A 15,012-nucleotide genomic window follows, 5' to 3' on the forward strand; every position below is an offset into this window, starting at 1 on the left:
CGAATCTGCGGCACATATATATTTCCCAGTCAGGTGGTCCATCCGACAGCCTCAGGCAGTACACCACACGAATTTTCTAGTTTGGAGAATCTACAGTGACCTTTACATACTGCACAATAACGTTGCTAATGTGAAATTAATCAATTCATACATTAACGCTCTAACATGCCGTCAAGAGGATATCCAGCCACCCAACCAAGTAGAATAACCAGCTTGGAAACACCAAGATGACACCAGACATTATGCAGTGTAAACATGACTTGTTGGTGACCACCAACAGATAAGAAGAGAAACGACCCCAGTTCAAACCTCGCCAGCCAGGGGAGAAAGAATTAACGATGAGGAACCAATTTCTGGAGATGCAAAAGAAGGGTATATGGCGAAAGGTCTAGGTCATGGCAAGGAAATGTGAAGGGCAAAAAATATGTGCCCGAAAACTTGGAAAGCATTGGCAAAATAAGAGAAAAGAAAGCTGTCCGCAGCGTAACGCCCATCAGAACAGCCATTAGGGATATCATATCATCATCAACCTGGTAGTCCGGCGCTCCGGGAAACGTCGCGCGGGAGGAAGGGGTCCCGCCGCTGCATATGGCCCATCGACTGGGCCGGGGGGTCGCAGACCACGACCCCGTCCACGAGGCGGTCCAAAGCCAGGACCGGGGCCAGGAGGGCCCATGTACCCTGGAGGCGGTGGGGGATATCCACGGCCGGACGGGGCTAACGGAGACGAGGGCATGGTTGGACGGCGAGGACGAGGAGGTGGTGGCGTAGCAGCTGCCGCCCGTCGGGCGTCACGTTCGCAGTAAACCTGGCCATACCATTCAAAGTAATCCCCCTTGAGGGGAATCTGGCAGGTGCGGCATTTCAGGCAGTCCGGGTGGAACTTCTGGCGATCCGCGGGCCCACGACCACGGCGTTCCACCGTCTCAAGGTACTGACCCTCAATGCCAGTATTGCAGGTTTGGCAAAGAGAGCCGTTGCGTTCATGATAGTGCTGGGCACAATAGGGACGGTCCTCCAGGACGTAAAAGTCGGCCGTCTGGAACGGCGTCCGGCACTGGAAGCACACGAAACAGGCGCGGTGGTATCGACCCGTCAGACGGCCATCGGCCGATGACACGGACTTGCCCATAATCATTTCACCACAACCACGGCAGGGTCCCTTGGGCCGAGGGGAGGGTCGCGGCTGCGGTGCCGTCGCAGAACGCACCACCTCTTGCCGCGGTGGGCTCTCCTCTTCAGGACGTCGGGGTTTCTTTTCCGAAACAAGCGACAGGCTGCCCTGACTAATGGCAGGGTCAGTTGGCGAGTCCGGGCTGAATAAGGCCTCTGGAATGCGAGGGGGCTCGAGCTCGGTCGGACTTTCGAGGACCGGTTCGTCCAGCACAGGCTGCTGAGACTTCTTCTCCTCCTCCACAACAGCGCCCAGACGACCCTGGTCTGACGGTTTCCGTCGGGACATACTGGCTTCCGATGGCAGGCTAGATAGAGACGTTCCACTCCGGGTGGTGTCGGACGGCGAGGAATCCGACGAGGTGATTGAATCATTCGCGGTGTGGTCGACCTCTAGTCCCAATGCTCGTGCGAAGTTGGAGACGGAGTTGTTTCCCTCACTGGCGGAATCAGAATCCTTCCTCTGGTTAATATCCCGCTCGTGGGTGCGACCAGATTCAGCGTCTGCTGGTTGGAGAAATTCAGAGCTTTGTGGCTTGAAGGCCTTGTACTCCCCGTTGGCCGGGGTCGCGGGTGAAGCCAGCGGCTCGTTGGGTAGCTCAAAGTCGAGCGGTGGTCCATAGGAACTCTGGGACGGGCTTTGGAAGAACAACTCTGCTGAGCCGCGGTTGCTGCTCAGACGATCGGAGTTGCTGTTGGTATGCGAGGAGACTCGGAGTGCGCTCGCATTGACATGGTCAATCTCAGCCTTGGCGCTCGTCGGCCGTTCCGACACTCCAAAATCGAAGCCACTGTATATTTCACCCCTGCCTTCACGCTTGTCTGCGACTCCGGCTACCGAGGTGTCCGAAATCCTGGAGGGGCGCAGGAGTTGTTGCGGTGCAGCAGACGGAACCGGGGGGGCATCATCCACGAACTTGTACGGATCGCGCGCGACGCTTCCAAATGAAGGCCGGCGGCTCGACATGGCAGTCGACCGCTTGGAATTCCTATTGTCTCCATACCGTGTGCTTGCCAGCGATGTCCGGTAGCTGCTTTTGCTGTCTATCGAAGCGCCATGTCTATGCCCAACGCCCATGGCCGTCGCCGGAGGGTCATCTTTCGGGAGCGGTGGCGGGGGCATATCGTCATCCAGCGCATTTCTGTCCAATGCAGGTGCCAATCGAGCCGATGGCATTGGTGGTGCTGACCTGAGATCCTTTGCGTTTGACATACCACCCGGGCGTCTGTCCGACATGGAACGGGGTAAAGGGAAAGTCGCAAAGGCGGTTTCCAGGTTAATCGAATCCGGGGATTGCGGTTCGTCGGGCAACGGAGAGGTCTGGCTGCGCTGGAGCGCTCTGAACGGCGATCGCTGACCTGAAGACGTTGAAAGAGGGGAGGGGACCAACGGGTCGTGGTTGGCGATTGGGCTTGCGGGGTTCAGGAAGGGACGATCTGGAAGGCCGGTGTTAACTGCATGAGACGCATAACTCTAATATATGGATGGCGCAGGCTCGCGTGGTATCCAAATAAACATACTGGCCATTGCAGGGTCAATGCGAGGCGGAGGGCCGGACCTTCCAGACTTGGAGGCCCAGGCATCGCTGGGAGTTCTGGAGGGTAACACATTGTCTGATTTGGGCGGGGGCGGCGGAGGGGATTGAGAGGGCGAAGGAGTCGCTGCAAGGGACCGGTCAACACATTGCATTCCAACGGTGGACAGCATAGCTGAAGTCGAGAACGATTGGGGAAAATATTCACCTGGCATTGGTTTAACGCACACATGATCGCCCATGGAGGAGATTTCCACGCTCATTCCACAATTGGAGCATTTAATCATGGGCAGTAGGCCCCCCTCCATGATGGATGCCATGCTGGGCAACGGCGACAGTCTACAATAGCGAAGAGATATCCACCAGTCACTGGTTCATTGGAATGAGCGGGTGGAGGGGGGTTGTGTGTGAGGGGAAGGGGTGGAAAGTGGCTCGTCCAGGCCACACCGGGCGCGTGCTTTAAGGGTCGTGTGAATCTATGCAGTGCAGGACTCCTCGCATGAGGGGAACAATTTCATCCCCAGATGTCAAGGGTACGACACGACGCGACAGGACGATCTGGATGGAGCCAGAAGGAGTTGGGTTAGAGACGCATGGATGTCGGAACTGAAAAGAGTGAAGGGAGAAAGCACAAGCACCAACCATTGTTGACTGGGGGGGGGGAGTGGGAAGGGCCCATCCAAAATACTAATACTAATAGTAGTAGTAAACTCTTGGCTGGGGGGGGGAAAGAAACACTAAACAACTAGACTAGACTAGACTAGCTTGGTTGCCAGTGTAGTGTAGTGTGGGTGTGTCCAGTGGGTGGATAGTTAGCCCGTCTGGGATGCAGAAAAGACCGATTCTAGTTGGGTGGGACTGTAGAGAACTTCCTCGTGTGTTCGCAGTGAGAAAGTTGGAAGTTTGGGGCGATCCACGAACCCTTCCCGCAATGTTTCCCCCTGATTGGCCCTGTGCCCGTCCAGCCAACACGCGTTGTTGCTTTAGCACCACTTCCATGTCTCTCTCCTTGACAAACAACTACTAAGTAGACTAGACTAGACTAGAAGCTCTCTGGCTGCAGCTCGCCGCGGGTCGGAACACATTCTTCTTTGGTGTCAGGTCAGCGATTGGCATGAATTCTTACTCACAGAAGAAACCTGTAGTGAGGCTGATTTGCTTTCCGATTATGTGTCTTCAGGATAATTATTCCATGACTATCGACGGATGATTCCTATGGCTGGACATCTACGGTGTGTACACTCAACTGACCGAGAGTTACTCCGGTCGCATCCCATACTTTACTCTCCTTTCTACCCTACTTTCGCTCCGAACCTCCCGGTCAAGCCTCTTAATTTTCGTGTTCACACTCAATATCGGTTTGACTCTCATTTATTTTTATCTACCCCTTTCCCACATCCCCAATCAGTTTGCGACAATGGCCGATTTCTTGACCTTCCAGACGATAGTGTTGCCTCCCAGGCATTTTAGCCCCTGAACCATCATCCACCGCAGATCATCCTTCAGGGGCAACCCGCCCCCCGTGACTAACAACGATTCTCCCGTCCTCCCCCAGTCTAACTTGGCAAGTGGAATGGCAACTAGTCTAGCTCAATATGTTTTTTTCATGGTGTTGTCCGTCTGTCACCTCCAGGACGGAGGTGTATCCTTCTGTGACTGGACTTGCAGGCCTCCAAATTGGAACGCACGAGCCTCGTCTATCGGTTGGAGGTCTACACCAATTAACTTCCCCTATTACTTCCCCCTATATGGAGTGCTGTGCTTCTTCTTCCGTTTCTAGCATCATCGATAGTCCTTTACCTTCGAGGCGACCCAGCACAGGCCCCCAGAGGTGACATCTCATGCTGTTATCCCAATCTTAACGCTCAAGATGAGGATGGACTATCACCCCAACCAGGAACCCCCGCAAGCAGATGTGATTTGCATCTACCCCATCTCCAACTCCAAAGTATATTCCGGAAGCTTAAGCAGGAAGCAAGGGGCCCAGTTTAACAGAGTGTATATACGCTGTCATTCCTTGGTTGGACCCGACGATCTGGGAAACCGATGGCCTGTCACAACTGGCAGATATATGTTTAGAAACTGTCCGAATTTCGAGAACAGACGGCCGGTCCCAAGGGCGTCGTCGTAACTGCTCGGCTGTCCTCACGCATCTTGGTGGACCATTGTCCGGGTGATGCAGATCGAAACCTTCCAGCTGATTCTTAGCTGTGTAGAGTCCAGGAACCGGTGACCTCCGTACCATGGTTCAGCCCCAATAGTACCCGGCAGTCGGCGACGCGCAGTGCTCTCAAGATTGAGTAGGATACCTAAGGATTGTGAACAACGATGGCATGCTTTGTGCGTAGTGGAGGATCGATCTCATGATCTGGCTGACGACAGCCCATGGGTACCTGCCTACGGGATATGCACGGCCGCTGTTTTGAGTCCGATTGGCGGACAATATCCCTCTAGTAGTAGGACTGTGTACTCCGTAGTGTGTACGGAGTACTGGTGCAATGCTCCGCGCAAGCTCTACTCCGTACACAGCACTATATTCTAAACGCAAAACCTTTCAATGGAACTGCTCCTGGATGATGGATCTAACATGGTCTGACTATACATTCTGCGCGTCAAGCGGATCTCTCACTGTCTGACACTGAGTCGCAGTCGCTCGTCGTCAGCCCATGGCGTCTGAGTCGGTTAGTTTTGCTTGCCGAAGGTCTAGCCGAATCTCAGCCCGAATGTTTCCCGCCCTCCGCCAATCCCACGGCCGATGGTCAGCCTGAGGCTACATTCCTATCCTATCGGTGCCGTGTTGCCTGAGGACCTTGCAGCGGGCGCTATCACATGATTGTGTAAATGGCAGCGTTGCAGGAGAACATTGTGATTGGTGTGCTTAGCTTGAACCCTACTAAATTACACACAGTCATTGGAACACCACACACACAGCACACGGTGGAGACGAGCACGTATAGCTATTAGCTAGTCCCCCTTTCACAATCCAGGCAGCAGTCCTGTTGGGTCGTTATGCACGCATTACCGATGGATAGTCCAGGGGTCGTGATTCTACCACGGCTCGTCTGCCGAGCTCTCCGCTGCTCCCCTGCCCGCACATCACGAGAGAGCTTCTTGTCGAGCTTCGTGCCAGCAGCAATTCCAACTTGTACTGACGAAGTACAATTTGTGACTACTCCTCACCAATGAAGCAAATTTTGGCATACATTCTGTATTATGAACTCCCACCAATCTCAGCTCTATTCTGGTGTCAGCGTCGGCAATAAACTGCCATTATCGCGATTCGCGGGCGGAGCCCCGCGACTCCCACTGCCTAAACGACCCACTATCGATGATGGATGGAGCCCAGGCCACATTCCGTCCCCAGCCTGGGGAGTCCATTGCCTGTCCTTGAGTTCAAGTCTGTCTTTGTCCCAAAGATGGGACACCGCTGCTTGCTCTCTCCTGGGAATCATGGCACCCACAATCCTATCTCGCCGTTCATGGGCTAGCGGCAGGCCAATGCCGGGAACGGCAGAGCGGGGGGTTATCGAGATACTGCCAGATTATAGCAGATTTGTATGGCGGAATGGCCATTTTGAGCCGGAAGGAATAGATTCAATGTATTGAAAAGTCACGGTCCGTAAGCCACATTCACTCTGTCGCAATTTCTAGCCTCTCATTCACCAGTCAAACTCATGAGTGCCCGGGAGACATGGACACAGACATGGACACGATCTGCTCACCGCAATTGTCATTTGTGGGATGCGCTGGTTGTGGTTGACCTTTTACGCTTTTACGCCGGCACTCGGAAGTCAACATCTCGCTAGACAGTCCCTGAAGCCTGTCATTTGCCAGGAAGGCGGGCTAGTGCACTGTTGAGCTGGTTGGGGGTGCGGAGCAGTTTGGATCCGGATACGGTCAGCAACGTGACCCGCCGTATAAGTACCGTTCCCTCCTCGCTTCCCTCGACCCTTCCTCCTTCTACCACCCATCAAAACCTTCAGTTCGTTAGCAATCGTCTTCAAGTCGTTCAGTTCAATCTTCGATCACACTCTCTGAGGCGTGGTCTGATAAAAACCGTCAAAATTTTCGCCACACTTCTTAACTCGTAAGTTCCCCACCATTCTCCGCGATCTCCCGGTGATGGCTGCCCCTATCCCAATACCCCCAATGCTCCAAGAACAGCAATTGGACCTTCCCTCAAGAAACACCACCTTCCAGGGACCTCTCATGGCTAATCTGTCTACTTTTCTTCAGGCGGCACCACCCGTTCAACGGCCGGCGCTCATCCAACCGTGGTGGGGCACCGGACTACGCATTATACGTCCAGTAAACAACTCGCAGTTTGAACACTCGTATTATCTATCTCGCACGCCAATCGTCAACTGTGAACAATGGCTCCCCACGCAAGCTCGGATGTTGCTGCCAATGGCGCCGTGAACGGGTCCGCTCGTGCCAACGCTCCTTTGTTTACCGTCAACTCGCCCAACGTCGTGTACACCGACAATGAAATCAGAAGCCAGTATGCTTACCATACCACTGATATCACCCGCACTGCCGACAACAAGCTCGTTGCCACTCCCAAGGCCACCAACTACCACTTCAAGGTCGACCGCAAGGTGGGCAAGGTGGGCGTCATGATGGTCGGCTGGGGTGGTAACAATGGTTCCACCGTGACCGCAGGTCTTCTTGCCAACCGCCGGGGTCTTGAATGGGAGACCCGCGAGGGCATGCGCGCCTCCAACTACTACGGCTCTGTGGTCATGGGTTCCACCATCAAGCTCGGTACTGACGCCAAGACCGGTGAGGAGATCAACATTCCTTTCCACGACATGCTGCCCATGGTCCACCCCAATGATCTCGCGATTGGTGGTTGGGACATTAGCAGCATGAACCTTGCCGATTCCATGGACCGTGCTCAGGTTCTGGAGCCTACTCTCAAGCAGCAGGTTCGTAAGGAGATGGCCGAGATGAAGCCCCTGCCTAGTATCTACTACCCGGACTTTATCGCTGCCAACCAGGAGGACCGGGCCGACAATGTGCTCGAGGGCTCCAAGGCATGCTGGGCTCACGTTGAGAAGATCCAGCAGGACATTCGGTGAGTTTGCTGTGGTGTAATTGTTGCTTCCTCACTAACCGAAACAGCGACTTCAAGGCGCAGAACGGCCTCGACAAGGTCATCGTGATGTGGACTGCCAACACCGAGCGTTACGCCGACATCCTGCCTGGCGTCAATGACACGGCCGACAACCTGCTCAACGCTATCAAGACCAGCCACTTGGAGGTGTCCCCGTCCACTGTCTTTGCGGTGGCCTGTATCCTGGACAAAGTTCCCTTCATCAACGGCTCTCCCCAGAACACCTTCGTCCCTGGTGCGATCCAGTTGGCTGAGCAGCACAAGGCCTTCATTGGCGGAGACGACTTCAAGTCGGGCCAGACCAAGATGAAGTCGGCTCTGGTTGACTTCTTGATCAACGCTGGTATCAAGCTCACCTCGATTGCCAGCTACAACCACTTGGGTAACAACGACGGCAAGAACTTGAGCTCCCAGAAGCAGTTCCGGTCCAAGGAGATCTCCAAGTCCAACGTGGTGGACGACATGGTCGCGGCCAACCAGATCCTCTACGCCAAGGACGAGCACCCCGACCACACCGTGGTGATCAAGTACATGCCTGCGGTGGGCGACAACAAGCGCGCGCTCGACGAGTACTACGCGGAGATCTTCATGGGTGGCCACCAGACCATCAGTCTGTTCAACATCTGCGAGGACTCTCTGCTGGCGTCGCCCTTGATCATTGACCTGGTGCTGATTGCCGAGATGATGACTCGCATCAGCTGGAAGGCGGACGAGGCGGCCGAGTACAAGGGCTTCCACAGCGTGCTCAGCGTGCTGAGCTACATGCTCAAGGCTCCTCTGACTCCTCCCGGTACTCCGGTGGTCAACTCGCTGACGAAGCAGCGCAGTGCCCTGACCAACATCTTCCGGGCGTGTGTTGGACTGCAGCCTGAATCGGAGATGACTCTGGAGCACAAGCTGTTCTAGACGCCACCCTAGTACATGCTTAGCCGTTGTGCTAGGCGTTGACCACCTTTACCATTGTTAGCCAACTACAGTCACTCTTTGAATATCAATAAGTACCATTCGTACTATCCTTCTCATACTTGTTATCACTGTCATCCGTATACCACTCGTATATCACACCTTGTAAACAGCTAGATATCTACTGCGTCTTCCCCAAATCCGAATACGCATTCAACGCCAACTGCCCCCCCAAATGCGCAAACAGGATATTCCCCTGAATCTCCCCCCTCTTCACCAAATCCATCATCCCCGCAAAACTCTTCCCCTCATACACCGGATCCGTAATAAACGCCTCCGTCTTCGCCGCAAACTCAATCGCCTCCCACGTCCTCTTATCCGGCACGCCATAAACACCCCCATGCCACTCCTCCCACAACTCGACATCCTCCTCGCTCACCCCCTCCCTCCCCAATCCAATCCTCTCCGCCGTCTCCTTCGCAATTCTCAACACCTGCTCCCTCGTCTCCTTCGGCTTCGCACTCGCATCAATCCCCACTATCCTCGTCCTCCCCCTCCCACTGCCACTCTCCCGATCCACCCTCTCCAACAACTTAAACCCCGCCACCATCCCCGCCATCGTACTCCCCGTCACCGCACAAACCACCACCGTCCCAAACTCCACCCCGAGTTCCTTCTCCTGCGCCCGCACCTCAAACGCCCACCGCGCGAACCCCAACCCCCCCAACGGATGATCCGACGCCCCCGCAGGGATGTAATAAGGTTTCTCCCCGTTCGCGATACACTCCTCCTCCAACTTCTTCAATGTACTCTTATGCTCGATCCCGAATCCAGACGGGTCAAGCCGTACGTCTGCGCCCATGAGCCGTGATAGCTGGATGTTGCCCACTTTGCTGTAGTGGGGATCACTCCAGGGCACCCAGTCTTCTTGGATTACTCGGCATTTTAGACCTGTCACGGTGGCGGCCGCGGCGACTTGGCGGGTGTGGTTGGATTGGATCCCGCCGATGGAGATTAGGGTTGTGGAGTTTTGGGATAGGGCGTCGGGGATGAGGTATTCGAGTTTGCGGGTTTTGTTCCCGCCGCCGGAGGCGAGGGGGGAGGAGAGGTCGTCGCGTTTGGCGTAGATGGTTGTCCTGGGGGTGGATGATGGGGGGGAGAGGGCGGAGGTGATTAGTGGGAGGGCGTGGATCGGGGATGGGCCGAAGGTTAGTTGGTGGCGGGGGATGGTGCTGAAGGGGGGTGGGAGGGTGAGGGGGTCTTTGGTTTGAGATTGGATGGTCATTTTGATAGGAGTAGTAGTAGAAGTGGTAGTGAAAATGGTAGTACTGAGTTGAGTGAAGATGTATGAGGGTGGGTGTTGGTAGTGGTGGTAGTGACGGAAGTATATATACACGGCCATACTAGCAGATACTAGTAGTAGATACTGATATAAGGAGCAATCCGATCCCGGAGCCGATCTACTCATTTACCCCTCTTCTGATGGCATTAATTACCGAGTTTAAGCGTCTCTTTGCTCGGAGGTTGCCCGTACTGCAGTATAGGTATTATTTTACTACTAAGTTTGGATGTGATTATCGGGGTGGTGATAAGATTAACTATCTTGCTTGTAGGTGCTGACTACTAGCGGATGGTCCTCCGATATCGTGATAGTGATAGTGATAGTGGTACTTACTGATTAGATAGGGGGTATCTGTTGTGGAGCTGTCTTAGTATATAGTGTATTGTATTTAAGGATAAGTAGGTGGCTAGTAGTGAGGTGAGGGGTTATGATCAGCGCGTTGTTCTTCTCGTGTACTCCGTACTTGCAGTGGTGTTAACTTGCTGCAGACAGTGTTGTGTATTGTAAACCACAAGGTCCTACTACTCTATAGCTGGGGACCTTGGAGACTACTGCCTATATATAGACCTTCGATACTACTGCTTATAGACACTTCTAGCTAACTCGTAATTTTTTCATTGAATTATCATCAGTGTACATTATGACAGGTTATGACAGGTCAACAACGCAGCGAACGCAGTCGCCCGCCTTCATCTGCTCAAACGCCTTGTTGATCTCAGACAGCTTCTCGCGGTGCGTAATGAACTCGTCCACCTTCAGCTGTCCGTTCAGGTAGTCGTCAACCAATCCCGGAAGCTGCGTGCGGCCCTTGATACCACCAAAGGCGCATCCCTTCCACACACGGCCAGTGACCAGTTGGAATGCTGCAATCAGTTAGCATCGCGTCATATTTTGGACATTGAAAAAAACTCACGGCGAGTGGAAATCTCCTGGCCAGCAGCAGCAACACCGATGATGATACTCTCACCCCATCCCTTGTGGCACGCCTCCAGGGCAGCCCGCATCACACCAACGTTACCAGTGCAGTCGAAAGTGTAGTCGCAACCGCCGTCCGTCATCTCAATCAGCTGCTCCTGGATGGTCTTGCCGCCCAGCTTGGTAGGGTTGACAAAGTCCGTGGCACCAAACTTGCGGGCCCACGCCTCCTTGCCGTCGTTGACATCGACCACGATGATGCGGCCAGCCTTGTTCTTGACCGCACCCTGGATGACCGAGAGACCGACACAGCCGGCACCGAAGACGGCAATGTTAGAGCCCTCCTCCACCTTGGCGGTGACAACGGCCGCACCGTAACCGGTGGTGATACCACAGCCAAGCAGGCAGGAACGGTCCGTGGGGATCTTGGGGGTCACGGCGACAACGGAGATGTCGGCCACGACGGTGTACTGGGAGAAGGTGGAGGTACCCATGAAGTGCAGCAGGTCCTTGCCGCGGGCCTTAAAACGGGAGGTGCCGTCGGGCATCACACCCTTGCCCTGGGTGGCACGAATCTTACCGCAGAGGTTGGTCTTGCCGGACTTGCAGAACTTGCACTCACGGCACTCGGGGGTGCTGGAAACGTTAGCAATCGCAGTCTGCGACTGCAAAAGGTTTTCTTACTAGAGAGCAACGACATAGTCACCGGGCTTCACGGAGGTAACGCCCTCGCCGACGGACTCGACGATACCGGCACCCTCGTGACCCAGAACAACGGGGAAAGCACCTTCGGGGTCCTTTCCGGAGAGAGTGTAGGCATCTGGATCGGTCAGCCTTGCTCAATCCCGCTGTTTCAAATCACCAACCTGTGTGGCAGACACCAGTGTGGAGGACCTGGATGCGGACCTCGTGGGCCTTGGGAGGAGCAACTTCGACGTCCTCAACGGAGAGAGGCTCTCCGGCGCCCCAGGCGACGGCAGCCTACAAACTGGTTGGCATACTGTATCGTGGAGATGACTGTTCGAGTGCTTCTTACCTTGCAGGTGATGGTCTAGAAGAGTTAGCCAAAACACACGTCAATGCTGGTCGTTGCTAGAGCTGGAACAAACAAACTCACCTGTCCGACAGTGCTGGCCATGATGAATCAGGCAAAAATGGTGGCAATCACTGAACCGGAAGGAACCGGAAGAGGGAATCAAGGGAATGAAAAGGATGAGAAAAGGGAAGAAAAGGATGAAAGAAGAGGAAGAATGAAGCTCGAGGTTGAGCCTGCAATAAATTGGCAGCAGAGTGGTCGGGTCGGCAAAGACGGTGGAGTTGGCCGATGAGGGGAGCACGAGGGGGGTTAGAAGAGGGGCGCCGTGAGGGGCACTCCCTTTTTGTTCTGTTTTGCTCTGTTTGCTGGGCACATTCTAGACGTCCGGGTTTCGGGTACACATCCCGATACCATCAATTCCTCCGTCTTGCATCATTTATCTCGCATACACTAACCATTCATCCCCTCATACCTCCGCATGAGTGTGTATGAGGGTGGCGGGCAGGGTTCGGTCCCGGTATTGTCAGTTTGTAGTGGGCCTTGACTGGAGCTACTGGATGCGTTATCTATCATGGAGGGTCAATCTCCGCCAAAGTAGTCTCAATGCATTCAAGGGCACGTAAGGGAGCTCCATTCTTTTGATATCCCTCTAGTAGAGAAAGATAACTATGTAGATAGTCACTCGTCTGGCGTACAGAATGACTCCATTGGGACAGACGATGCGATGACTCAGGCATAACCCGGTTAGGTAATGTTTTCCGGCTCTCTTGGCCCGTGCATGCCAAGAGGCCCGACGGCTGACTGTCGGCGTCCCGATCGGGTAAGTTTGATTCTCGTTGTATCAACACAGCTCCAGTCACTACTTACATCAAGGCTCGTAGCTAGACCTTTTGTAGAAGTATTCTTGGGGAGAGATCCCCTCATAATTTTTGGAGAATGAAAAGAATTGGAGAAAGTCAAATAATGACTCCATTAATCTTAATATGACATTCATCGCTGTAGATGAGGTACCCATGATGCCTGCCTGATACATGCTACAACTAGCCAACATCCTAGACAGCACAGTTTACTCAATGCTATTTCATTCCATATATTACAATCACGGCAGCAACAGTATACCTCCATACTGTGATCTCGGCAACCAAACTTGCTCCTCAAGAGCGAGCGGAGCCCATCGCCGGCCATTAGGGGATGTCATCATTGCAAAAATTCTAATATTTTATACAGAAACCGCCAAAGTCAAGGCAAAGCAAAGCAACCGAACCCCATGCTAAATTCCCATTTACCGCTGTTGTCCCTGCATCATCATGGCCTGGTTCTGTTCCTGGAACCGCTCGTTCAGGCGAGCCGATCCCTTCATGAACTTGTCGACACAACGCAGGACACAGCCCTCTTCGCGGTTGATAAGGGACTTGGTGGTGAAGTCGTTGACACAGTCATCGAAGCAGCGCTGGACGAGCTTGGAGTACATCTATGGAGATGAGATTAGAATTGAAAAGGCCAGCTAGGGATGATATAGATGGATGATGGATGATGATAGGCGGAGGGAGGAATTGGATGGGTCAGGGAGGTATAGACGGTGTGTAGATTGGATCCGAGTTCGACGCGAAAGGATGTCTGTTTATTTCAGGTCTCACGTACGGTCATGAATTCCTTCATCTGGCGTCTCTCCATGCGAGAGGCGAGCTCACGCTGCTCAGAGGCGTTGAGGCTGGGACTGGTTAGTACACGTCTGGGGAACTTATGATAGAAGGCATGGAAAGGTGAGCTGCTTACGATTCCATTGTGATGTGATTGGACTGAAGTTAGGTTGATCAAAAAGGGTAGTGTTGATAACAAGAGGCCTGGGTCGTGATGACGACCGTAGCTCCGGAGCTGCTCAACGGACCGCAGGCTCTGATGTGATCACGTGCATAATTCAACTCCGATCAGGTGACCGGACGCGGACCGCGGGTGAATGAGCTGACTCATCCAGTGCCGGAACCGAGGGCAATCCCAAAACGGCAAACAGCAGGACAATCTAGCTGGCGCTGTTCCATTCTTTGGGCAAGTTAAAAAAAGCACAACGGCCAGCTGGCCCCAGACTTTCATTCGCCAGAACCATGGTTCGCCGTCCACAACCGGAGGTCCATGAAGTCGAGAAGCAACCCAGAAGGACAAAGATCTTCTTTGGATTCCCACCGCAATGACTCGGCCAGGAGCCACCTTTGGTGCTTGTTGGATGATTCTTCCAAGAAAATCGACAGGTCTTAGCCGGCTTCGATCGAAGGATCTAGGAAGTTTTGTTCTGGGGAGAACCATTTCACATTCCAATCCGGAGCTTAGTGGGATCGTGGTCGGGGTGATTTCATTGCTTTTGCGGAGTATCATGCTCAGAGCTTGCACGGGTCGATTGTTGGAATGGAGCTGGTCAAGTTGTTAGCTGACTTCTAGCGGACCCAGTATACAAAACTATATTGCTGTCCCGTAGGTGATTGCGTGGAAGATGTGCCACCGAGATCAGCAGACCAGTAAGCCACCTATCTCAAGAAATTATGTGGTACCAGCCACTCGGATAGGGGCAAATTGTCTTCCAATGATAGTCGTGAACATATAGCAGTATCTCTGGTTGGTTGTTGTTTTTATACCTACGTAAATTGACCCATTTAACTAACACCGCGCCTGAGCTGGAGCTGTATATCTATGTCTTGGGACTTACGTGCACTCCAACAGGGGATATTCCATGTGTTGTGTGCATGGAGTAAGCTTAGTCTTGGATGTTTGAGATTGAATGTGATGATTCAATCAATGGCATAAGCTTCCCCTCATTTCACCATCACTTCGGACGTTCCTATATTCGGTATGTACAAAGTCGAGCTACTGAAGAGTCGGCCCTACGATCAACCTGGCGAGGGATCCAGCCCAACAGCCTGGTGGGTAAGCTGTTGTAGATAGATGAGTGGCCACCTGGAACTGCACTCCTGAGATCGGCAGCTGACGGACTAGTTCGGGC

At 53.6% G+C, this 15,012-nt stretch overlaps 5 protein-coding genes across 5 annotated transcripts; 1 reads left to right on the forward strand and 4 right to left on the reverse strand.

The window, feature by feature from the left end:
• Positions 1-158: 158 nt before the first annotated feature.
• BO79DRAFT_174352 (uncharacterized protein) lies at positions 159-3,341 on the reverse strand. The gene is made up of 3 exons (XM_025679741.1): positions 2,917-3,341; positions 2,695-2,835; positions 159-2,610 (listed from the first exon to the last, which is right to left on the reverse strand). The coding sequence occupies exons 1-3, from the start codon at positions 3,026-3,028 to the stop codon at positions 515-517; spliced, it is 2,349 nt and encodes a 782-aa protein (XP_025538909.1). The 5' UTR covers positions 3,029-3,341; the 3' UTR covers positions 159-514.
• Positions 3,342-7,081: 3,740 nt separating this feature from the next.
• On the forward strand, positions 7,082-8,730 carry BO79DRAFT_255783 (inositol-3-phosphate synthase INO1; the record flags this gene model as incomplete). The annotated part of the gene is made up of 2 exons (XM_025686149.1): positions 7,082-7,785; positions 7,833-8,730. The coding sequence occupies 2 exons, from the start codon at positions 7,082-7,084 to the stop codon at positions 8,728-8,730; spliced, it is 1,602 nt and encodes a 533-aa protein (XP_025538910.1).
• A 178-nt stretch (positions 8,731-8,908) lies between these two features.
• On the reverse strand, positions 8,909-10,012 carry BO79DRAFT_238125 (putative 1-aminocyclopropane-1-carboxylate deaminase; the record flags this gene model as incomplete). The annotated part of the gene is made up of 1 exon (XM_025684777.1): positions 8,909-10,012. The coding sequence occupies one exon, from the start codon at positions 10,010-10,012 to the stop codon at positions 8,909-8,911; it is 1,104 nt and encodes a 367-aa protein (XP_025538911.1).
• Positions 10,013-10,669: 657 nt separating this feature from the next.
• On the reverse strand, positions 10,670-12,301 carry BO79DRAFT_174359 (bifunctional alcohol dehydrogenase/S-(hydroxymethyl)glutathione dehydrogenase). Its single transcript, XM_025679742.1, has 6 exons — positions 12,102-12,301; positions 12,021-12,035; positions 11,851-11,965; positions 11,669-11,804; positions 10,983-11,620; positions 10,670-10,932 (listed from the first exon to the last, which is right to left on the reverse strand). The coding sequence occupies exons 1-6, from the start codon at positions 12,120-12,122 to the stop codon at positions 10,718-10,720; spliced, it is 1,140 nt and encodes a 379-aa protein (XP_025538912.1). The 5' UTR covers positions 12,123-12,301; the 3' UTR covers positions 10,670-10,717.
• An 805-nt stretch (positions 12,302-13,106) lies between these two features.
• Positions 13,107-14,081, reverse strand: tim9 (protein transporter TIM9). Its single transcript, XM_025682599.1, has 3 exons — positions 13,797-14,081; positions 13,662-13,731; positions 13,107-13,491 (listed from the first exon to the last, which is right to left on the reverse strand). Exons 1-3 carry the CDS (start codon positions 13,802-13,804, stop codon positions 13,303-13,305), a joined length of 267 nt encoding a protein of 88 aa, XP_025538913.1. The 5' UTR covers positions 13,805-14,081; the 3' UTR covers positions 13,107-13,302.
• Between the last annotated feature and the right edge of the window lie 931 nt (positions 14,082-15,012).

Source organism: Aspergillus costaricaensis (assembly GCF_003184835.1).
Source record: "Aspergillus costaricaensis CBS 115574 unplaced genomic scaffold BO79scaffold_18, whole genome shotgun sequence".
In the NCBI taxonomy this organism is placed as follows: Eukaryota; Fungi; Ascomycota; class Eurotiomycetes; order Eurotiales; family Aspergillaceae; genus Aspergillus; species Aspergillus costaricensis.